The 24,206-nt window shown below is 43.8% G+C and overlaps 1 protein-coding gene across 4 annotated transcripts in view; it reads right to left on the bottom strand.

The window, feature by feature from the left end:
* Positions 1–24,206, bottom strand: part of TUSC3 (tumor suppressor candidate 3) — a 1,466,371-nt gene that overhangs the window by 776,271 nt on the left and 665,894 nt on the right. For all 4 annotated transcript variants that reach the window (XM_078678946.1, XM_078678947.1, XM_078678945.1 and 1 more), the window contains 2 exons: positions 5,365–5,505; positions 4,554–4,643 (listed from right to left, as the gene is read on the bottom strand). In XM_078678946.1, the coding sequence (XP_078535072.1) occupies positions 4,554–4,643; positions 5,365–5,505 (231 nt within the window). The remainder of the gene's footprint in view (positions 1–4,553; positions 4,644–5,364; positions 5,506–24,206) is intronic.

The raw sequence follows: 24,206 nt of genomic DNA on the forward strand, positions 1-24,206 counted from the left end.
GTTTCGATGCATTGTAGGTTTCTGTATCTGCCTTTAAGGACTTCAATGGCTCACTTCAAATGGGCAAACGTAAGGTATGTGTAGGTTATGCAAACTGGCCTACACATCCTTTGAACATGTTACATGTTTATGTCCATCGTTGTGAGAGGCTTGGAAAAAATACCTTAACCCGATTTTTAAGGCAAAAAGCATTAGAAGAATTTCAGAAGCATTAATATTATTATGCTTTAAAGGGTTGGTGGCACAAATGTTAACCTTTATCAGCCAGGCTCTCAGGTTGTGGGAAAAAAGTTGTCGGTCTGTAGATAGAATTAATGCATCAGTTTTAACCCTAATATTTGATGTATCTGTTTTAACATAATCATGAAAAAGTTACTTTTTCTGTGTTGATTTTTCTGTGTGAAATATTGTAGACAGTTTTAACGAAAATTAAACAATACATTCTTCATAAAAAAAAGTAAGGGACAACCGTCTGTGTGCATTTGCCTCCCAGTTTTTAGTCTGCTGTTAACCCTACGTAGCAACTGATACATTCTGCAACAACATGTTTTTCTTGAATGCAGAAAGCCTTTAAATGAGAGGCTAACCAGACAACCAGAAGGAAAACAGGAGATCAGTGGTGAATCTAGTTGGTTGAGCGATATTCTTCTGTTGTTGCATACAGCTTTTTCTAACTCCTTTGGTGCCAGGACTTTTCCAAACCCTGTGCTAAGCCCTACTTTGGCAATTTGGGGTAGCTGGTAGCTGGTGCTTAGGCCCCCATAACATTTTATCAACATAAGGTATCCGTATTCAATTTGCATCTCTTTTTTTCCAACATCCTGAGGATTCTGAAGATACCCAAGGTTTGTGAATGCCCGTGGAGGGGACTGGGAATTAAGCCAAAATACAGCTAAATTTGTTTTTTTGGGGGAAACAATTAATGCAGAAAAACGAGTCCGTTTTTTTCCCTGCAAAGGACTATAAGGAAGGGTTTGCGGTGCTAAAATCACCATCTTCCCAGCTTTCAGTTTTGGCATTTTACTGGGACATAGCCCATTTCTCCAAATGTTTTTGTGTGTTCAACCTCTGTCCAGTTAGTGGTAAAATTGGGTGTAAAACCCGTGGTGGATCCCGAAAAGTGATGCATTTCTGAAAAGTAGACAAAATTTCGAATTCAGCAATGGGTCATATGTGTAGATCCTTCAAGGTTTTCCAGAGGACTTGGCAGGATGCGGGTTCCTACCCCTTGACACGCCAGATCCCTGACCCCATTTCATGCTTCTGAACCCAGCTATGTAGAGAAAGGCTCCTAGGGCCGCAGGACTCACATCACGTGCCCTTTGCGATGCGGCAGGCTGGAGGAGGGAGCTCTGGACCAGGGCGCCCACCCCATGGGCCAACAGCAGGTAGAGTAAGGGCCTTACAAAGCAGCAGGCCCCAAGTCAGACAGTCCCTGGCATAATGGAATCTCTTTGCTTGAAATAACAGCTGAGGCTGGGCCAGCAGTTCATCTTGAAACAGGCCAAGCATGTCCAATTGATCGGAGTACACAGTGCTGGCCGGGCTCTCCCATGGAAGGCCACCCTGCACATGGATGCCAGCTTCTTATCCCTTCCTGCTACCAGGGAAGGCAGTCTCAGAGGAAAGGCCAATATGAAAGGGTTGGGAGGCAGGTGTACAGCCAGGCCCCTCAGGGCCCAGGCATGCAGGCCCGGGCCAGGGCTTTGTCCGCCTCATCGCCAGACCACAAGAGGGTCTGAGGTACCCTCTCCTTAGTAATCTGGAGAAACAATACTCCCCTTTCTTGTAATCCGTGTGCACAGAGTGACTGAGGGGACCGAAGGCTCAAACGTGCCTGACCTTCTGGAGCCCTAGCTGGGATTGGAGAGGCAAATGAGCCCTCATTGGGACTTCCAAGGTGACTCGGCTATCTAGAGCGCCATTGGAAAGCACTGCCGCGTCCAGATGGCTTGGCTCGAAGGACTGGCATCTGGTTGTGCTGTGCCTTAACAAACAGGGCTTTCACTTGTCCTTTGATGTGATGGGGGCTCTGCAGCCCGGAGGCTTGAAGCCCCACCTGGGCCTCAGCCACGGGGCTGCAAGAAGGAGGGCCCCAGACCACAAGTGGGTCCTGGATACCCTGTCCCTAGATCTGGAGGAAGGCTACTCTTCTTTCTTGTAATTTGTGCACACCAAGTCACAGAGAGGACAGAAGGTGCGCACCCAACAGAGCTCCTGCCGCCCTGACGCCCTGGCTGGGCTCAAGGAAGCAAATGAGCCCTAATATGAACTCCCAGGGCAGGCTCAATAGTGGAAAGCATGGTGTGTGACCAGATGGCAAGACTCAGGGGACCCTGCCGCCTGGGTGCCCGGATTACAAGTTGGGCCTCAGGCACGGGGCTGCAAGGAAGGCCCTGGCGGAGGTCCGACCACGGGCCCACAAGCAGTTTGTCATGCAGGCGAAGTGGGGGAGGCCTCCCCAGGCCTAACAGAACCGCCTTCTAGGCCCTTGGCGGTGCAACATGCCGCAGGAGAGATCCCAAGGGACCCTTGGGTCTGGTTGGAGCTCCTGGACCCGGTCACGCAGGTGAAGGCTCCCTGGGCCCGGAAAAATGATATGAACACTTGTTCTACCATTTCTGATCCCTTAGAATTTGGACTCTAGCTCAATCAGCATCCAGGTTAACCTAACCAACCAAGGGCTATCCAGGGTGGGCTGACTTGCATGTCTCTCACCACGTTTTATTAGCCAGAAAACCATGTCTAAAAACACATTTTCCTCACATTTCTGTGATGGAAGGGAGACACAAACTTCCTTCCAACCGGCATTCTCCCAGGTCTCCTGATGCAAATGGCAGGGGAAGCACTTCCCCTGCTCCTGAGCCTGGAAAAAATGAAATCCCACTGCTGTATACAGCAGAGGGATATCCTGGACATGCGAAGATGATGTAGCGGTTATGTCCTCTGCACACAGTCACCGTGGCGTAGGACGTAATGGTTACGTCCTGTGCACACAGTCACTGTGGCGGTGGACGTAACCGTAACTTCCTTGGCACAGAAAGGGTTAATACCCCTCACCAGCTTCAAACTTCATAAACTTGCTAAAGTTTTCAAAAAATCTACAAGATGCAGAAGAATATCAAGCTTCATGACTACATATAAGTAAAACTAAGAATGCTAGTAATGTTAGAGATTAAACGGCAAACAATCGGCTGAGGGCAGGTATGAAGGTAATTCACCAGGAGGTCAATGTAACCTTCTGAGACGCTTATTCCTGCCATTGAGGCATCCCCGGATAATATTTCGGGTAGGATCTATATGTGAGAGTGGTCATCCAACAATTGGGTTCAGATAGACCCCGACCACTTACCTGATTCAGGTCATAATAACAGGGTGTATTGTGTGTCTCTCGCAAACCTCTGATCCTGGTTTTTCTTTGCACCTAATTCTCTCCGGGTCCTGATGAAACACCAAAGGATCCATTATGGACCGACAAGGCTTGAAACATGTCACCCTGATTACTAATCTACATCACCACGTACTTTATTGCAAAAACGAATGAACCACCTTTATTAAAGAAAGGGACATGAGTTCCGGTTTTCCCTGTTTTTAATTATACCGTATGGACACCAGAATAAACTTTACCTAGGGTACCGCCACATTATTTTTAACTCACTTGCACCCTCCCCACACACCCACACTCACCGCTACGGAGTTCCTCGGAAAAAAGATCTCCACCAAAGAACCCTCTTGTGTGGCCAGTGGGGGAATGCAGCACCACCGCCACGAGGACCATAACGCCCAATGATGAAGCATTACATCTGAACGGTGTGTGAGGGTAACTCTTCAAATCAGAGGATTTCCCCTGTATCCAATCTTCATCCATTGAATGAGATAGGGTTACTTCAAGCACTCTTGCTCTCTATCTACACTTTATGCTGCCGACTATGCTAGCATTCACTTATTGGAACAGTGACCCTCTAGTGATTTAAAGTGATAAAATGTGTGCCATTATACCATTATTCATCAAGACCACATAGAAACAAACACATTTAAACTGTAATAACATGTTATATGTTAAAATACATTTTAGGTTGTACCATCATCAATGGACGTATTTTGGCAAATCTTATGCAAAGTAGGTATGCAAAACTGTAAACTGTGTGGCATATTAATGAAATTTGTGTTGTGGGGCAGCGCAGCAAGTCACCTTACTGCACTGATCTATATCACAGGAAAAGGTCAGGAATGCAATACTCCAGATTTATTAAGCCATTTAAAACCACACAAAGTGGCTTTGCGTTGCTTCATGAATCTGACTTAGTGATTTTCGTCAACCATGTGCCCTGTTGAATGGTGCAAGCATGACACAAACCTTTCATAAATGTACCCCTGTATTTCAAAAGGCATCTACTCGTGCACAGTGCTAAGACACTCACAGGGGTTTGCATTTAGGAAAACACCAATAAATATATACATAAAATAATTTATCTAATTCATTTAATATTTTAATACATGGAGAGTCTATTCCACCAAATGAAAATATAAATATTAGAAACACAGAGACTTACGACTTGACCATTTTGTGGATTTTTATGAGCATATGGGGGCCCACGGATGTGGTTCCACATCTGACCAGAAATCATGGCAAATACAACACACTGAAAGCCAAAATAGAGTCTTTGTGAAAACATATATCATAAATGCAAACATTAATAGGTGTCATTATTCTACTACAAACTTTAGGTATTTTATGTAACGCATTTAAAATTACAAATAGTCTTGCATCACAGGACTTAAGCTTTGCAGATTAACATCTAAGTGGATTTGTATTTGTATTTGCAAAATGCATTTATATATCATGTTATTAAAAAAATATTTTTTATTATAATTTATCACTTTCAGTGACGGCTACTGCATGACTTATATAATAACAAATGTGGCGCCTGTGAACACCTTAACAATGATCTCTAACTCGGGGGGTGCGGTTACAGCAGATACTGGCCGATCCAATTACACATTTTGTCAGGTGCGGACGCCCAGTCAGCCAAAATAATTTGCTAAAAGGAGAAAAATGTGCTTGGAACTGGAATCAGGGAAAACGTGGTATATGAACCAGTAAATCGGCATTTCTAGTTTGAGGTTGTAAGCTCATTGTGGCTGGTAACTTGGGTGGTGAAATCGACCAGAATTGATATGGTATCTCGGGTTGCCAGGATCATCGGCACCTTCAGCAACCACCCCACTTGCATAAGGGCCTTATTAAAGCCTTCTTATGATAAGAGTCTAAGAATCATGTCTGGAAAGCTTTTGTAACTAGAACCAAAGAGATAACAGGGGTGAGAAAATATACAAACTACTACATTAAGAAAATGTACACACCAGCGCGGCCATGGCCCAACCAGTCTTGTTGTAGATGAACTCCAAGTTGTTTCTTCTGAGGTACAGTAATCCTCCAACAAGTGAAACTAAGAGGGCTAACGCAATTGTGCCAGAATAATTAGGAGGACGAAAAACTCGTATCTGCAAAAAGGAAAGAAAAAAAGTTATTAAAGTCTTTTCTGATCTGTAAAGAATAAAGCAGAAAAAGACTCAATGATACTGCAAATTGGTATTTGTCAGGATTGTAAATCTCTCTAGAAAGGCTATTTGGTTCAAAGTGTTATACTACACAAATTGTCACACCACAGCAAGACAAGGCTCTGAACTCTTTAGGGGTTGTATTAGAATTAGGGGTCACTAGTTAGCGAAGGTTTACATCCTGTCCAAGTAGGAACACTTCCATCTCGTAAGGATGAGTAAAATACACACCTAAGTTTGCCTGTGCTTACCTCTGGTTGCTTGGCACAGAGCAGTCAGTCTAAACTACAGAGGCAATATGTAAAGAATATGTATATAACCCACAGTAACACAGTGAAAACACCACAAATGGACACCACGTCAGTTTAGAAAAACAAGTTATCTTTATCTGAACCAAACAAAACCAAAATGACAAAAATCCAACATACATATATGAAAATATAAGTTTTAGAATGTGAAAACTGTTCTGTCAATAGGAAACTCTAGATCCATCACTTTTAGCACTAAGTACCTGGGATGCGTCAAAATCACAGGCAAAAACAGCCCCAGGGAAGGGGCTGTTTCAGTTCCTTGCTCCAGGGGAGTTGATGCATTGGTTCCTTACTGCCACGCAGGGGAGATGATGCATCAGTTCCTTACAAGAGAGGAGGTGATGCATCCGTTTCTTACTGCAGCCCGAGTTTTGTAGATTCATCGCACAGGTGGGATGCGTGGAAAATCTGGACACGCTGGCGATGATGCGGTGAAGGTGGCCCGTGTGCTGTGATTATATTTTTCTACTTTGGTTCACCCAGTTGTTGTAATTGATTTACTGATGTATTTAAGTGCTGTGATTCACTCAACCCAGCGTTATTAGATGTCACTCCAGAGATATGTAAACATAGAATATATTACAAATTTTCCCATATTTAAATAAATCACTTGTAGGCATCTTTACCTTTGTAACCTTAAATACCCAAGCCCACAAGGGTACACTGGATTTCTCAATTACTTGTTATACCACCTAAAAGTGGCATTATCTCAACTGTGACTTTACCATTAAAGAAGGCATTAAATTACAATTCCCTAGATACTAAACATGAAATGTCAACCTGTTTCCAAGTAAAAGTTATCACTTATTAAATGTGATAAGGTAACCTTATGTTATCCTATTGGAGAAGTAGGCATTGCAGTAGTGAAAAACAAATTTGAGAGTTTTTCAGTACAAGGATATGTCAAACAATCATGTACATGTCCAGCTTTTTAAATACAATGCACCCTGCCCTCTGGGCTGTATAAAAAAAAGGTTTAGGCCTGTCAAAAAGGCTTATTTTGAAAGGTCAAAAATGACAGTTTAAAAGTGCACACTTATTGCAATAGCTGGACTGAGACATGTTTAAAAAGGCTACTTAAGTCAGTGGCACAATAAAAGCTTCAGGCCCATTAGTAGCATTTAATTACAGGCCTTGGGTACATATAGTACCACTTTACTAGGGACTTATAAGTAAATTAAATGTATCCCTTGTGCTTTTGCTAGTTGGAGTGCAAATGGGTGCCGAGGATTGCATTCCTGTGAGTTATAACTTTAGAAGGCGGGGGAGTAATTAGGAAAGCTTCAAGCACAGGAAATGTGGGCGGTACATCTGGGAAAGAAGTATGCAATGCTCGGGTTGTGGCATGTAGTTGTTAGTATGTAAAAAAATCAATCAAAGTGGCATCATCCCCCCCCATCAGGGTCAGCTGTGGTGAGATAGAAATGACATCTAGATAATTTGCGCAAACAGAAGTACAGTGTAGCTTGCTCAACCTAGTACAAGTGCTGGGATCGTGAGTGATAGGGTATGATGTTCAATATGAGCTCTTCGCCGAAGCTCATTCCAAGCCCATGTTGTGCATGAAATCATATCAATCTGTGCGCGTGGACATTTGGGAGGGAGGAATATAGCCTTCTGTAAAGGACAGGGGTCGGCATGATCAGATTATGGTATGGGGCTGTATGGGCCAGAAATCAAATAGGGAAGAGTCAGTAGTAGAAATAATATAAACTCCCAGCCCACCCTGCTCAAAGGGAAGTGTCATAGTTTTCCAGGCTATACACTGCTGTTTACCGGCCCAAGTAAGAGAGATATGGCTGTTCTAAGCTGATGGAGAAAGTGGGTTGATAAAGAAAGCAGACAATTGCTGAACAGATAAATACATTTACACGTTACACGTCCTAGATAGTGAATCTCATGCTCTGCTACTTCTTCAAATTCAGAAATATTGCCGAACTTAGAAGCAAGCGTGGAGGCCTCATTTGTGCCAAAGTATTCCAATTCCTAATCTCTGATTTCATTTTCAAGACATGTAAGATTACCAAGTAGGGCACTGAGCACACCTGCTTGCTTTGCAATGCAGGTTCCATTAATTACAACCTTAAAGGCCTCCAAGAGGTAGAACCTGGATATCTCTGCAGTGTCATTGTGAGCAAAAATAAAATTCCACTGCTGCTGCTCTGACTTCCTCTTGGAACACCTGGTCGTGCAGGCCCTGGGTGGGAGTCTCTAAGGGAAAGCCCTAGGAGGACTAGCCGGAAACTAAGAGAACCAGAGCATGGTCAAAAAGTGTTCTTGATTATTGAGAAATCTCTACTGTCCAAGTCAACACATTGAGAAGCAAGCCAAAAGAAATGTCACAGACATGCAAGTGTCCTCCAATCATTCAGCATTTTGAGAGCGCCAGAGTGCAATGAGGTCAGAGTCCTCCATAATGAGATGTAGTTGCACTGCAGCTCACAGATAAAGACGCCTGGAATCGCTAGATCGATCCATCTCCTGGCCGAGCACCACAATCATAACCCCACCCGAAAGAGTTGCATCAGGACCAAGCATCTCAGCTAGCCTCCAAACTTCAGCAAAAAAGAAGGGACCAAAAACATTCGGACTGTGGACAGAGAGGAGTTTACAGGATGGTCGAGCACAATACCGGAAAGGAGGACAAACCTGTCCTGTGTGTCGCAAATGACTTGGCGTGTACGCCATGTCAGTCTCTTTTTAATAAAGATCACCATCCTACACCCATAGTTGGAGTAACAGGCAATGTGTACTCCCCCACCAATCCGGACCTCAATTGTGACAGCGTCTCTTCATTAAGGTGTACCTCTTGCAGAAAGCAAATGTCTACAGAGTGTCTATGCAAATATGGAAAAGTCTGACACACCTTATGATGATCATTTAAGCTGCTGACATTCCAGGTAAGTGTCTTTACAGACCCTATAACAATTTAGTTATTAATGTGGGCAGAAGCTGACGTCTGTCTAATGTGTAAAGCTAAAAGCTAATAACTGTACCAGAGGAGTGACATGCAAATAAAGAGAAAAAATGTAAAGAAGAAGCAGAGGGAGGACTGTGCATAACCCCACAAACAAGTAACATAACATAACTTGTGTATTTGTAAAGCACACGTTCACCCCTGATAGGGCATCTTGGCGCTGAATAACATATGTTTTATTGTAACCCAACTCAATGGTACTCATTTTATCGACCTCAGATGGATGAAAGGCTGAATGTACCCGCTGGGATTTGAACCTGGGACCATGAGGTTGAACACAGGCCCCTGCAGTGGATGCATTAGTCCACTGAGCCACCAGAACCGGCCTTCTCCCTCCTACCTTGCCCACCCATCGAGCCAAATCTGTTGCCCCTCCCCTAACAAAAATTCACATAGCGCATTGAAGTTGGTCAATACTGGGAACCATCCCTTTGGGGCGACCTAGGAGACCGGCAAACTACCCAGCTATAGACAAGCTTGGTGGCTGGAGAGGACAAAGGTGTACACATCTGAGAGAGCACAAGTTTGAAAAAAATGTATAAGTACGCCATATTTACAAGCACGTAGTTAGTTTAAACATGTTTTGCACACGAGTGTTTTATATCCAGGAGTGAAATATACAGAGTGGTTTATATTCAGTAGTGAAATGTATAGAATGTTAAGTAGAGTAACTATAATTGTAACGGTGTGAGATTAATGTAGAAATGTTGGAATATATGTGAAAACCTCATGTTCTCATGTTAAAAGAATCATGTCCGAATTAAATGTAACTTTGAAAATCCAGTATTATGTGTAGGCCTTAGGGCAATTCACAGCAAACCTGAACGTGCTGCTAAATTAATGTGAGATAAGGTTGACATGGTTCTTCCAAAATGTACTATTGAACTTAGGGTTAAAAGTATATGCTTTATAGATGTGTTATTTTAGAAACGTATGCTAGTTAAGAATGTTTGCTGTTTAAATCAAGTTAACGTTTTAAGAGTGCAGGGACCTGCTGCATGTAAATCAAGTAGGCCAGAGGAGATAATGTCATGTCGTGTAAATCGTCATGTGCTCGTTAGAGAAGAGGTCGCGAGGTGTCCAGCACCGAGCTTTGAGAGTGTTTTATGACTAAAGATATGGTGGAGTCTGGAATTTGAGGCCCACTGCAGGACGAGCTGTATGCAGGTGCGAGGGTCCTAATCAGCTCGAATGAAAGGGACTTTGTTCAGTGGCGCCTTGCGCAGGCCTGTAGGAGTTTCCAGGAATTTCAGGGGGTATCAGCGCACTGAAGAAGAAGCCTGGGAACCAAGGTCAACTATAACGAGGGTCTTCAAGAGTACCATCATGGAGTTTGCCGCGCAAAGATGTACCACGTGAGGGGCGTCCCAAGGGGCGTTTCTATTGGAAATGTGATTTGGTATTAGGGAAAGCGACCCGGGAGGAGAGCAGAGCAGATGATTTTGGGAGCCTAAGGAAGCGGATGGGTAGGCAGATAGACTGATCAGGAGAGACCCATCATCAGAGAAGAGACAAAGAGAAGTGCGTGATCTTCTTAGGAAGTCACCACGGCTGACACCTAGAGGGTAAAGATCTTGCTAAGTAGGGATGTCACTTAGTATAGTGTAGGGACAGACTAACTTAATTTTCTTTTCTGTAATGACTTTGAGATTGCAACTTATATCTATTTTGACAACCCTTATGGTTTTTGAGCTTGTACTTATTATTTTGTTCTTCAGACTTAGATTATTCAAGAAGTTCATGTTTATAGTGATACCAATTTACCTTTTGAATCTCATTTTGAGAAGTTTGTATCTTCAGTTATCTTTGACTTTATATTAAATCTTTAAAACTTAAATTTGGTCAGTGGTCATTTAGAGTGTTGTAAGTTCTTAAATTGATTGACTTATTGCGAGATTACCTTTTACTCAAAGACAGGTACCAACGATTCAGTCGACATAGTTTGGGATTTGGTAAGATAATTAGTAACCAGTAATCCCGCGTTAGCAGTTGGTAGCAGAGTGAGGATGGTTATCTTCTTGAGGAAGGTAATCTAGAGAGGTTAGTTTACCCCAAGGCCCGAGACGCCGAGAGACGAGCAGCGGAAGAATCGTGTACCGAAAGGTGCAGACGGCGCGAGAAAAGCAGCAGTATCGGAGAGTGAGTATAAAAAGGGTCATGCGTGAACAGATTGCGGTGTTTTGTGTTGTATTTGTATTGTAATGTCTTGCGGAGTTGAATGCCTGTAGTGTGAATGAGAGAAGGTTGTGAGCGCGCGCAACCTGGTAAACTGGTAACCTGGTAAACGGGTTAACTGGTGAAATCTTAAGTTCAGGCCAGAGCTTAAGTGGTTTTGGGTGTATCGAACATCCAGGGTAGTTGTCGACCATAGTACGGAGGTCACGAGGTACCATTGACCGCCGTGGATCCAAGATAGGGGGAGTGTAAGAGTGAGTGTATGAGTAACGGACGCTGGTCGAAAGTTACTGCGTGTGAGTAACCTATCGGAGAAGGCGATTGTCTGGAAGTAAACGGAAAGACATTTCGCCAAGTTAAGGTGACAACTACAGAAAGACTGTGGGCGTACAGTCAAGAAAGGTGATCGCTTGGACGGAAGTAATCATTTTTCAGAGTATGAATGGGATGCGTGCATGACCGAGGAGACGAGCTGAGAAAGGAGGGGAACTGCTGCGAAGGGGGACGGGTGACGTCGGCTAGAGCCGCGCTCTGATTGAGCGGTTGGTGTGACGTTAGCTAGAGCCGCGCTCTGGTTGGGCGGCTAGAGTGACGTCGGAGGAAAGTCGCGTACGGATAGGCCAGTTAGTGAGAACGGGGCTGAGATTGGTGGAATATCATCAGGAAGTAAACGAACGCGGAGAAAGAGCGAAATCATGAAGTGTTTTAAGTGTTTGAAAGGGATTTTTAAACGGAAACTAAGTGAACATTATTATGGGGAAGAGGCTCCGCCGGAGGGTACGCCAGCTCATTATATGGCAACGAATGTGGGGCTGCATACGATATTGTGGATTGGGGCTTGGAATAAGCTTACGGAAGGGAATGAGGAAATGCAGTTCCCGAGGTACGGGACGTTTAAGTTAGAGGTGTTACATCGGCTAAAAGCAACCATGTCCTCATTGAAACCCTCGCCCAGACCAACACAGTTTGAGGCTCTTAATGCATGGATTAAGGCTGCACACGACCGAAATTTGAACAGGCGTCAACAAAGACTGACGCGATCGGTAAGGGCAGTGCGAGATTCCAAATGGGATGAGGAGGAAAAGCGTTGGAGGGTACAGACTATTGAGGTGGAGAAAATGTATCCGATGAGGGAGGTGTCAGGAGGAGGAAACCTCATGGAAGAAGACGAGGAAAGCGAGTCGGAGGACAATCTGATAAACAGATTGTTAATGGATAGACCACCTCCGAGAGTGGGGTTAATAGAAGATAGAGGGCTCGCAAGGGAAGATGGAAATGACATAGAGGGATATACACCACTCCCTATATCGGAATGGACACCTATTAAAGGCGGAGAAACACCTCCAAACAACACTGTACAGAGTGTAGTGGGAAGGTTTGTGGTGCAGAAAACGCCAACCACAGAAAGGGTTGAGTCTGTGGGATTGCCAGACGCTCTTCAAGTGCCTGTTACCATAGGACCCATAGTTTCGATCTATAATTCTGAGAGAGATAGAGGGGAACAACAAAGGCAATTGGATAGGGAAAGGATTGAGATGGAAAGGAGGAGCTAAATTGAGTGTCTTGAAAGCTGAAATTAAGGCAAAAAGGCTTGATGTTACTAGTTTAAAATCAGATGTTGATGAGATAATAGATAGAACATTGCCTTTGGAAAGGATAGAATTGTATGAACAGGATGAGTTATTGTTCATGGCAAAGGATATTACTAGGAAAGCTAGAGCGTTTCATGAGAAACTGACTGATTTGGCAGACAGGTATGCCGTGGATTTATCTAGGACAAGGGCATTACAGAGTAACCACAGATTACAGTACTCAGACCAAGATCTAGATGAGAAGAGGACTACTGGATTAAAAACACACATAAGAGAGCTGGTATCAGGGATACGAGTGTGGAGGGAACTGGATAAATGGGAAGAAAGGTGGTCGAAAAAGGGCACGGTTAGGCGAAGTGCAAATGTGATGACCCCCGAGGGAAGGGTAATGCATATGGAGGCATTCCCTTTGCGAGAGATATCAAACGGAAATTATGTACATGTACCCTGGAGTAGAGGAGATTTAGCTGCATTTACCAACTCATTTCCGAAGTTGCGGGACAATTCAGTCGAATGGTATAAACAGGTAGAGAGGTTTGTCAAAATCTCGAAAGTACTGTGGATAGATTTGAACACGTTGTTTGACATCGTGGTCCCATCTGATCTGTGGACCCCTTGTAAGACTAGTGTCGAATGGCCAAATGCTGAACCATTGAGGGATGCTCGAACAAATGGACCATCTGAGATTGTCATGCGAAAGTATGAAAGGGTAATAGCTTGGTTGAAAGATAAGGTACCACCACAGGATATAGATTGGGTAAAGATAGATCGAACAAGGCAAGAACCGAAGGAGACCGTGCATGAGTTTTATGAGAGGTTGCTGAAAACATTCAAGCAATACAGTGGACTTGATGTAATGGATCCCAAAGATATAGGACAGTTTGTGTCAAAGTTTGTCTTGGGGTTGAGACCTGACATTTGCTTGATGATTCAACAACATTTAATCTGTTGGCAGAACAAACCACTAGATGAGATTTTACGTTATGCGAGGTACTGCAGTGACGAGATAGATTCTAAAGCCAAGAATCTAAAGGAGAAATTGATGGTGGTGCAAATGCAGTCCGCTGGGAAGGGTGGCCAGCAGAAGCAGGGGATGGGACGAAAGCCAAACGGTCAGAATAAGGACAATGAGGAAGGGCAGAGACCTAGGATAGACTTTGCCACTTTAAAGAAAACGACAAAGTGTCATCAGTGTCACCAGGTGGGGCATTGGCGACGCGAGTGTCCCTTTAACCCTGAAAATGGAGAGCTAGAAGTAGAAGAGCAGGTCCAAGAAGACTCAGTGCAAAAGGTGACAGTTCCAAGCAGTAAGGTGGCCAAAGGGGGGACTTCGGCTCCACGGGCCCAATTCCCACAGCCACCGAAGATAGCAGCTGGGGGAAAGGTCTTTAAACAAATGCCTCTGTTTATCGAGGAAGAAAAATGTTATTACATTGATCCATTGACAGGACAACGGGTGAGCAGTGAAGAGGACTGTACCCTCGGGGCAGTTCTAGAAGTGGATCAGAGAGGGCCATTTGTTGAGGCAGAAGTGGCAGGGTGTCCCACTACGTTCTTAGTGGACACTGGGGCTACTCGTTCGACTCTGAGATCAGCGGTGGTTCCAGACTTGCCGATGTCAGGGGAAACAATTCAGGTGGTAGGAGTCGCAAATAAAAGAATGACTAGTCCCTTGACAGAACCAGTGTCTGTGAAGATAGGAAACCATATGAACGAACATCAGTTTGTGGTTTGTGACTCGAGTCCGGTATGTCTGTTAGGAAGGGATTTGTTGTGCAAACTGAATTGCACCATATACTGCACCCCGCAAGGAGTGGAGGTACAGACTACCGACGAAGATGCTACTTTTAAGGTGGCCAATTCAAAATCTTGTGTAGAACTATATCCTACTCTGACAATAGAAGATCTTCCCCAAGACCTACGAGATGCAGTGGCGTCAGGGGTATGGGATTTCACAGGAGAAGAAATAGGATTGATTAAGGGGGTAGAGCCGGTAAAAATATTGGTAAAACCAAAAGTTGAGTTTCCAAGAACGCCTCAATACAAATTGTCCCAGGAAACGATTGCGGGAATAAAACCTGTGATCGAGTCAATGATACAGCAGGGAATACTGAAAGAAATCGTGGGTAGTCCTTGTAACTCCCCGATTATGGGTTTGCAGAAACCTAGCGGGAAGTTTAGGATAGTTCAGGATTTACGAAAAATTAACAACATAGTCGTTTCATGTTGTCCCGTGGTACCGAATCCTTCAGTGATACTATTTCAAATACCATGTCAAGCAGAATGGTTCACAGTGATAGATCTTTGTCAGGCTTTCTTTTCAATCCCATTGGATGAAGAGAGCAGGTATCTTTTTGCTTTTAAAATGGAAGATCGCGTTTTAACATGGTGTCGAATCCCACAAGGATTCACAGACAGCCCATCCATCTTTAATCAGTTGTTGAAAAAGAATCTTGAAAATCTAGTACTGCCACAGAACTCGGTTCTGGTACAGTACATAGATGACCTACTTGTTGCGTCAGAAACAGAGGAAGCTTGTAAAGCAGACTCAATTGCCTTACTGAACCATTTAGCTGAAAATGGACATAAGGTATCTCCGAGCAAGTTGCAGTATTGTTTGACAGAAGTACAGTATCTAGGGCACAGGTTAGAAAAAGGGAAACGTAAGGTGTCCCCGGAGAGGATTGAGGCAATAATGAAAATGAATGCGCCTACAACACAGAGAGAAGTTAGAATGTTCCTAGGAATGGTGGGTTACTGCCGACAGTGGATAGTTAACTTCTCACTGAAAGCAAAGCCCTTACAGAAACTGACGCACAAGGAGGTGAGTGATCCGGTACCATGGGATGAAGAATGTCTGGTGGCGTTTTTACAGCTGAGAGACGATTTATGTCGTGCTCCGGCTCTGGGAATGCCAGATTACGAAAAGTCATTTTCACTCTATTGCTGTGAGAGAGAGGGATGTGCTTTGTCAGTCTTGGCACAGACCCACGGTAATGCCCGTAGACCAGTTGCATATTTTTCGGCTACATTAGATCCAGTAGCCGCAGCGTTGCCCGGATGTCTCAAATCCGTTGCTGCAACGGGTGTCAGCATTGAAAGGAGCGAGAGTATTGTGATGGGACATCCAGTAGTGGTGTATGTACCACATTCAGTTGAATTGCTAATGACCAGGACGAAGACGCAGCATCTGACCAATAGTAGGCTCACGCGCTACGAGCAAGTTATACTTGCCGCAGAGAACGTGACTCTCAGGAGATGCTCTGTCTTGAATCCTGCTACTTTGATGCCATTACCTACTGTAATAGAAGGCGAAGGATGTGAAGACCACGATTGCCTTGATGTGACTGAACTATGCACGAAACCCCGACCAGATATTGTGGATGAGCCATTGTCTGACCCCGATGAAATTTATTTTGTTGATGGCTCATGTTTAAGAGACGATACTGGTCGGTTGAGAGCAGCTTATGCTGTTTGTACCATTACTGGAGTTGTGGAAGCCGCTTGCCTGGAAGGAGTACATTCCGCACAGGTAGCAGAAATTATTGCCCTAACTCGTGCCTGCATAGCAGGAAACGGGAAAAGAGTCACCATCTACACGGACAGCCAATATGGTTTCGGTGTGGTTCATGATTTCGGGCAGTTGTGGTCTCAGAGGGGTTACATGACCTCCTCTGGTTCGCCCACTCGAAATGGAGAATTTGTGCGATTATTGTTAGAAGCATTACAAGGTCCAGTTGACATTGCAATCGTAAAGTGTGTAGCTCATACTAAGAATACAGATTTTGTGTCACAAGGCAACAGATACGCTGATGAAGTCGCACGCTATTGTGCGGAACAAAATTATTCTTTCTCAAAGGTGGAAATAGAAGGTGCAGAAGAAAAGACTGAATTAAGTATGATGTTAGAAACTGTAGACACTTGGGAGGATTTAAGAATAATGCAGGAGAACGCACCTGAAACAGAGAAAAAGGCATGGGAAATAGCAGGTTGTGTGCGAAGTGAAATGGATTTTTGGGTTTCAGCAGATGGGAGAGCTGTGTTACCTGAAGAATTAGCTAATCCCATGGCGAGAGAAATACATGGTCCAGTACATCTAGGAAGGGATGCTATGATGAGAGTGTTTAGGCAAACTTGGTATTGCCCTAAATTTAGAATAGCAGCAGAATCAGTATGTAAGCGATGTGTTACCTGCCAACAACTGAACGTAGGCAAACGAACACCAGTCACACTGAGTCACATTGGGAGGTCGGGGGGGCCTTTCAATAGAATGCAATTAGATTTCATCGAAATGCCAAGAGTCAATCGCCTTAGGTATGTGTTGGTGATTGTATGCGTATTTTCCAGATGGGTTGAAGCGTACCCTACACGTAGGTGCGATACACTCACAGTGGCTAAATTGTTGCTCAGGGAGTTGATACCGCGCTTCGGGGTGCCTGCCTCTTTGGAATCTGACAGAGGAAAACATTTTAACAGCGAAATAGTGAAGATGTTGTGCTCCACACTGAATATCGATCAAAAGCTGCATTGTAGTTATCGACCAGAAGCTTCAGGAATTGTGGAACAAGTGAACGGCACGTTGAAGAATAGATTGGCTAAAGTAGTGGCATCCACATCTTTGAGTTGGCCAGATGCTCTTCCTTTAGTGCTCATGAGCATGCGCAGCACCCCTGACAGGAGGACAGGTCTTTCTCCCCACGAGATCCTGATGGGGAGGGCCATGAGACTTCCTACAGTTCCAACTACTGCCCTATTGAATATTACAGATGATCTGATCTTGGATTATTGTAAAGGACTGTCTGACGCCATCCATTCTGTGTCCCTTCAGGTGCATGCGGTTGAAGTTCCAGCATCAAGGAACCTGTGTCATGACCTGAACCCAGGGGACTGGGTCTTAGTTAAAAAACACGTCCGGAAGAACTGCCTAGATGTTCGCTGGCGTGGGCCCTTTCAGGTAATCCTGATAACGAACACCGCGGTGAAGTGCGGGGGGCTGCCAAATTGGATCCATGCTTCCCATACTCGCAGAGTTCCAGCACCTCTAGAAGGAACAGCTCCCATCCCAGACGAAAGCCCGGAAGTGGAAGAAGAGTCGCAAGAAGGGATAGAGGCGGCTGAGGGGGTGTCAGAAGAAGTTGGGAACGCAACGGATTCAGAAGAAGAGCAAAGGCAGGACGGCAGTGAGACAGAAGACGCAACTGAAGGAGAGAGCAGAAGTGAATACGACTCAGACTCAGATCCGTATCAGAGCGATCAAGAACCAAGTGAGAGGACAAGGAATAGGAGAATAAGGCTTGGAGCTGCCACTTGGCCAGTAAGGAGAAGAAGGCTAAGTTTGAGGTCGGCCCAGGAAGAAACGCTTGCTCCTATATCCGAAGACTCAGATCCAGAAGAAGATATCCAGGATCACGCCGAGGAGGGTCTTAGGAGATCAAGTAGGGTGCGAGTGCCTAGCAGAAGATACTCTACTCCCGATTGGACCTACCTCGTTGCAGATGTCTGGGAGACACAGAACAGGGAGGATCAGGGAAGTGGAACTGATCAGAACTGACCCGATCATCACAGTGCAAATAAGGTTTCTACTGCCAGGAGCGGAGACCGAAAGGTTGCTGACACTCAACATCGTTCATCCTGCTCTCTTGAGCGGAATAAGAAAACTGATTTTAGAGACAGTTGAGTTTCCAGTTTGCTGTTCACGATATCCAATATTGGAGGGAACTCTTCTTCGTTTGGAAATGCTTGAGCGAGTAGTAGAAATGCTAGGAGCGCTTATTGTTGTGGATTAATACCATATTGTGAATGTCTTCAAAGGGGCGCAGAACTGGAAAGGTGAAGAAAGTGATCTTGATTAGAACGGACCCCTTTGTAATTGTGGATGTAGAACTGATAGTACCAGGAGTGGAAATTGAAAAAACGCTAACTCTCAATTTTGTCCGTCCACTTGTCTTGAGCGAAATAAGGAGAATAATCCTAGAAAAAGTTGACTTTCCATGGTGTGGTACGAACTGCCCAGAACCTGAGGGAATGATACTTCGGATGGACATTTATGAAGACGTAGTATCACTCCTTGAGAGATACATAACTTCAGACGAAAATAAGACTTTTGAAAAGAAATTGTAAATTTGTTGCAAGATAACCTAGCGCCGAGTGGAAGAAGAAAAGTGATAGGGGATTCCTTTTAGCGGATGGAGAAGGGCTAGGGTTGTCTATTTTTACTGGACTTTGAACTGTTTTGCGGAAATAAATTGTCAAGCTTCCGAGTGTTCAAAAGAGAGACATTGCAAGAGAAAAAGACTTTGTTTGAAAACGAGGAAGAAGTTGATGCAGAAAGAACGTCCAAAGCGACACTGTTTGAGAACATGGAGGCTGGCAACCCGAACCGCAGGGCAAAATGTATAGCTGTTACACTTTTAGGAGTAGTGGTTTCTCTTATAATTTTAGTGGTAACTGTTTCATTCCTAGCGGGACACGAAGGGGATGAAACCGCAGTTAAGGAGGATAAGGGAGTATCAACACCGAAAACTACCATTATTAAAGAGAAGGGAAACATCAATGAGAAAGACAAAGCATTGTTAGATGCAGAAATAAAAAGGCTTCACACCGATGAATCACAGGGAAATTACAAGTCAAATGCTTATGCTAAATTGCTTTATGAATATGTTGATGCCATGGAAGTAAAGGATTGTTACGTTTGTATGCAATTACCAGCTTCAGTGGAGGAGGGTATCAGATACCATCATCTTCCGTTGACATATGGAATAACGTGCAGTTTATTGTTGAGCATGTTTTATGGACGAGAAGGATTCGAGTATTATTTCTCGAATTTCGACTCGACATTGCCAGAGGTTCCGAATTTCAAGCATTTGAACAAATGGGACTACTACAAAAGCGAAGACAGATTACACAAATGGTTTATTCCATGGAAAACGTTAGATACTTCACATGCTCGAAGGAACAATCTGACTTGTCAAATATCAGAAGTTGAGAAAAAGTTTATAGCACAGGTAGATACTAGATACAGGAGGCAGAAGATTTTGAAAGCATCAGGACAATGGGAAACAGATTGGACCAAGGAGGAAAGGGCACATCAAAGAAAAGGTAGTATTGGTCCAATTGCTTTGGATAAGGATAAACGGGGAAAACTGTGCATTCACAGGAGTTACTCATATTATGAAAACTTTTATGTAGGTCAAGTCCATTGTGAACATGCCTTTCAATTGGAGTATTACTCTAAGAACTTTTTGAAAGGGATGCAAGCAATACCAAATGTATATTTTGTATGTGGAAGAAGTGCCTATGTGAAGTTACCAGATAATTGGTACGGATCATGCTATCTGGCTGTTGTCTTCCCTAAAATATATCATGTTGAGAATTTAGACACGCCTAAGAAAGAAATATCAACTAGATGGAAACGAGGGCTGGGTGCAGCAGAAGTAGTTGGAGATGTACTAGGTGCTGCATTCCCTTTCTTAGGATTGATAATGAATGACATTAAGATCAGGAGGTTAGCTACAGTCGTAGATAGGCTATCTGCTAGTACTGCAAGATCATTGATGCTGATAGAAGGTGAGATGCAATCGATTAGGGCAATGGTTCTTCAGAACCGACTTGCTTTAGACGTTCTGTTAGCAAAAGAGGGAGGAGTCTGTAAGGCTTTGAAGGTCCAGGAATGCTGTACTTACATTCCAGACAATTCAAAACCTCTAGAGAAGTATATACAAAATATCACTGCCATACACTACGAAATTGAGGACCTAGCAAAGGTAAATGTGTGGGAAAAAGTAGGTCATGGAATGGGTAAAGTTGGAAGTTGGTTTGCCAACCTAGGGAAAGGTATCGTTTGGTACATATTGAAACCCATCATCATAATTGTGATTTGTGTAATCACTTTGTGGGGATTGGTGCGTTTGTATCAATGGTATAGAGCAAATAGGTTGCAGAGAACTATGAGGAAACAGGAGGAAGAGTTGACAGCAATGCAGGATTCTCAATACAAGAGTCTGAAAGCATTGGAGAGTATGAAAAGAGGTGGCACTGTCCTGACTTCACTTTGAAGGGTTCTACATTTTTAGAGTCTTGGTGATGATGACCCCTGAAGGTCATCAAAGGGGGGACTGAGAGAGCACAAGTTTGAAAAAAATGTATAAGTACGCCATATTTACAAGCACGTAGTTAGTTTAAACATGTTTTGCACACAAGTGTTTTATATCCAGGAGTGAAATATACAGAGTGGTTTATATTCAGTAGTGAAATGTATAGAATGTTAAGTAGAGTAACTATAATTGTAACGGTGTGAGATTAATGTAGAAATGTTGGAATATATGTGAAAACCTCATGTTCTCATGTTAAAAGAATCATGTCCGAATTAAATGTAACTTTGAAAATCCAGTATTATGTGTAGGCCTTAGGGCAATTCACAGCAAACCTGAACGTGCTGCTAAATTAATGTGAGATAAGGTTGACATGGTTCTTCCAAAATGTACTATTGAACTTAGGGTTAAAAGTATATGCTTTATAGATGTGTTATTTTAGAAACGTATGCTAGTTAAGAATGTTTGCTGTTTAAATCAAGTTAACGTTTTAAGAGTGCAGGGACCTGCTGCATGTAAATCAAGTAGGCCAGAGGAGATAATGTCATGTCGTGTAAATCGTCATGTGCTCGTTAGAGAAGAGGTCGCGAGGTGTCCAGCACCGAGCTTTGAGAGTGTTTTATGACTAAAGATATGGTGGAGTCTGGAATTTGAGGCCCACTGCAGGACGAGCTGTATGCAGGTGCGTGGGTCCTAATCAGCTCGAATGAAAGGGACTTTGTTCAGTGGCGCCTTGCGCAGGCCTGTAGGAGTTTCCAGGAATTTCAGGGGGTATCAGCGCACTGAAGAAGAAGCCTGGGAACCAAGGTCAACTATAACGAGGGTCTTCAAGAGTACCATCATGGAGTTTGCCGCGCAAAGATGTACCACGTGAGGGGCGTCCCAAGGGGCGTTTCTATTGGAAATGTGATTTGGTATTAGGGAAAGCGACCCGGGAGGAGAGCAGAGCAGATGATTTTGGGAGCCTAAGGAAGCGGATGGGTAGGCAGATAGACTGATCAGGAGAGACCCATCATCAGAGAAGAGACAAAGAGAAGTGCGTGATCTTCTTAGGAAGTCACCACGGCTGACACCTAGAGGGTAAAGATCTTGCTAAGTAGGGATGTCACTTAGTATAGTGTAGGGACAGACTAACTTAATTTTCTTTTCTGTAATGACTTTGAGATTGCAACTTATATCTATTTTGACAACCCTTATGGTTTTTGAGCTTGTACTTATTATTTTGTTCTTCAGACTTAGATTATTCAAGAAGTTCATGTTTATAGTGATACCAATTTACCTTTTGAATCTCATTTTGAGAAGTTTGTATCTTCAGTTATCTTTGACTTTATATTAAATCTTTAAAACTTAAATTTGGTCAGTGGTCATTTAGAGTGTTGTAAGTTCTTAAATTGATTGACTTATTGCGAGATTACCTTTTACTCAAAGACAGGTACCAACGATTCAGTCGACATAGTTTGGGATTTGGTAAGATAATTAGTAACCAGTAATCCCGCGTTAGCACATCAAAGCACAGCATGTTGTTATGGACCCCCCTAGGGAGGAGTCAGCTTCGGGACCAAAAGTCAACCTTGCGGTTCAGTGGGGGAGCAGTGAGTATAAGCTGTGCGCCAGGCAGTGTCTTAAAATCTAGATCAGGAGAACGGAAGGGAATCATCAACAAGGGTCAGAAGCAGAACATTACGGTCAATAATCAAAGTGAAAGAGCGACCCTTTGCAATAGTCCAGCATGCAGCACAACCAAGTTTAATCAGTTTCACTGAGTTGCGTTCCCTCCTGCACATCGTTCTGCATGGGAGAGTTGTCCGTTTTCAATGGGGGAGTTTTATATATTTGGCATCCTTAGAGCTGTCTGTTTTCGATGGGAGAGTTTTACATATTTGGCATCCTTAAAGCTGTACGTTTTCAATGGGAGAGTTTTACATATTTGGCATTCTTCTTGGGATTTGTGAAAAGAAGGGTTTTGCTGGTATATTCTAAGCAAAGTTTGGCACTTTTCAGAAGCGAATTTGCTAAATGGTGCGCTTAACCAACAAGAGGTCTGTGCGCGCAGTTTGCAAAGAGTTTGTGAAATCATGAAACATGGAGACTTCATATCATTTATAATGCAGAAGTCTTTGTTCCCTGGCAAGGCATAGGGCTGTATCTTGGTCTCTGTAATTCAGTTATTGTGCGATAATAGGGTGAGCTGGAGTGCTCGGCAGTGGGAGAGATCTGTGAGCTGTGAGATAGGTCAGATCTGAAAAGTGTGCTTAACATTTCCTCCACAAAGTCTTCCATACTGCCCATACTCGAGAATCCTGCACCCCAACAATGCATTGATTGTCCCGATGGGGACAAGCTTCCAAGTCTTCATTTTTATTTATTATCACCTCAAACACTCTTTCCATATAAAGGAGTTTCAGTTTCTCCTTGTCTGCAGCACGTTCATCTTAAGCACCTGATGTGCAGTGTTCACGTCAATCAAGTCGGTCATCAGTCAATCAGTCGATTAAACCTGTCTGCAATTAAGTCAATTTTGGTGCCAATTACTGTGAAGCTCTGTTTCAAATCTAGGAAGATGGTGCATATATCGAGGTGTGGGGCAGGCTCTGCTCTCTCCACTTTGTAGTGCCCTCTGCTAATCACCAAGCGGCGGCTCAATAGCCTTCGTCTGATGCATGCATCATAGTGCTAATATCGGCAACAATCCCCATACCCCCAAAGCAATATCCTGGAAAAACAAACAGACAAGACACCTTCTTTGAGGAGAAAATTGCTGCAGGTTTATTTGCATAACAAATATGCCAACATGGTGGGTTATCAAACGGGCGATTCCAGGGCAGGCAGCCCCTCGCCACCTGCCCACCTGATGAGCCAAATTACACACTGGCCCTAGCCAACCGGTGTTTGCCAGATTTGGGGGAGGGGATAGCCCCTTCTACCTGTAGACCGCCAATCCACCCCATTACTCACGCCCCCAGAAGGAGGGCGGAGGGTTCCAGGCAACCCCCAGTTGCTCAGGTCCACAACCGCCCGTAGGACTAAAGGGGCGCTCCTCCAGGGTCCAACACGAGGAACTCCCTGGGGGTATTTGGCCTTTGCACTCTATTGGTGCTCATGCAGAGGGTACCCCTATGTACCTTACAATCTCTGGATTGCCCTGTAACTCCGCCTGCAACACAAAATAATAGGTAAGACAAACACACCACCCACCCCCTGCCTGTACGCCGGGTAAGCGGTAGGGAGGTAAACAGCATCAAGGCAGTGGGAAAAGAGAGCGCCCAGTGGGCGGGAGAGGTATATGTACCTCGCGGATCACTGAAACAATATCGATGACACAAATATAGAACTACCAAAATATCGAGTAAAAAATATAGAATGCAAAAATATCGAATTCCTATCTCCAAACAGGTAAGTACAAAAATATCGAATCAAAAATATTGTTGTAAAAAATATAGTTAGTCAAAACATCGAATTTTTTAAAATGCTTTAAAGTAATTAAAAATTAATGAAATAA

The sequence above is a fragment of the Lissotriton helveticus genome, chromosome 2_2, assembly GCF_964261635.1.
Source record: "Lissotriton helveticus chromosome 2_2, aLisHel1.1, whole genome shotgun sequence".
NCBI lineage: Eukaryota > Metazoa > Chordata > Amphibia > Caudata > Salamandridae > Lissotriton > Lissotriton helveticus.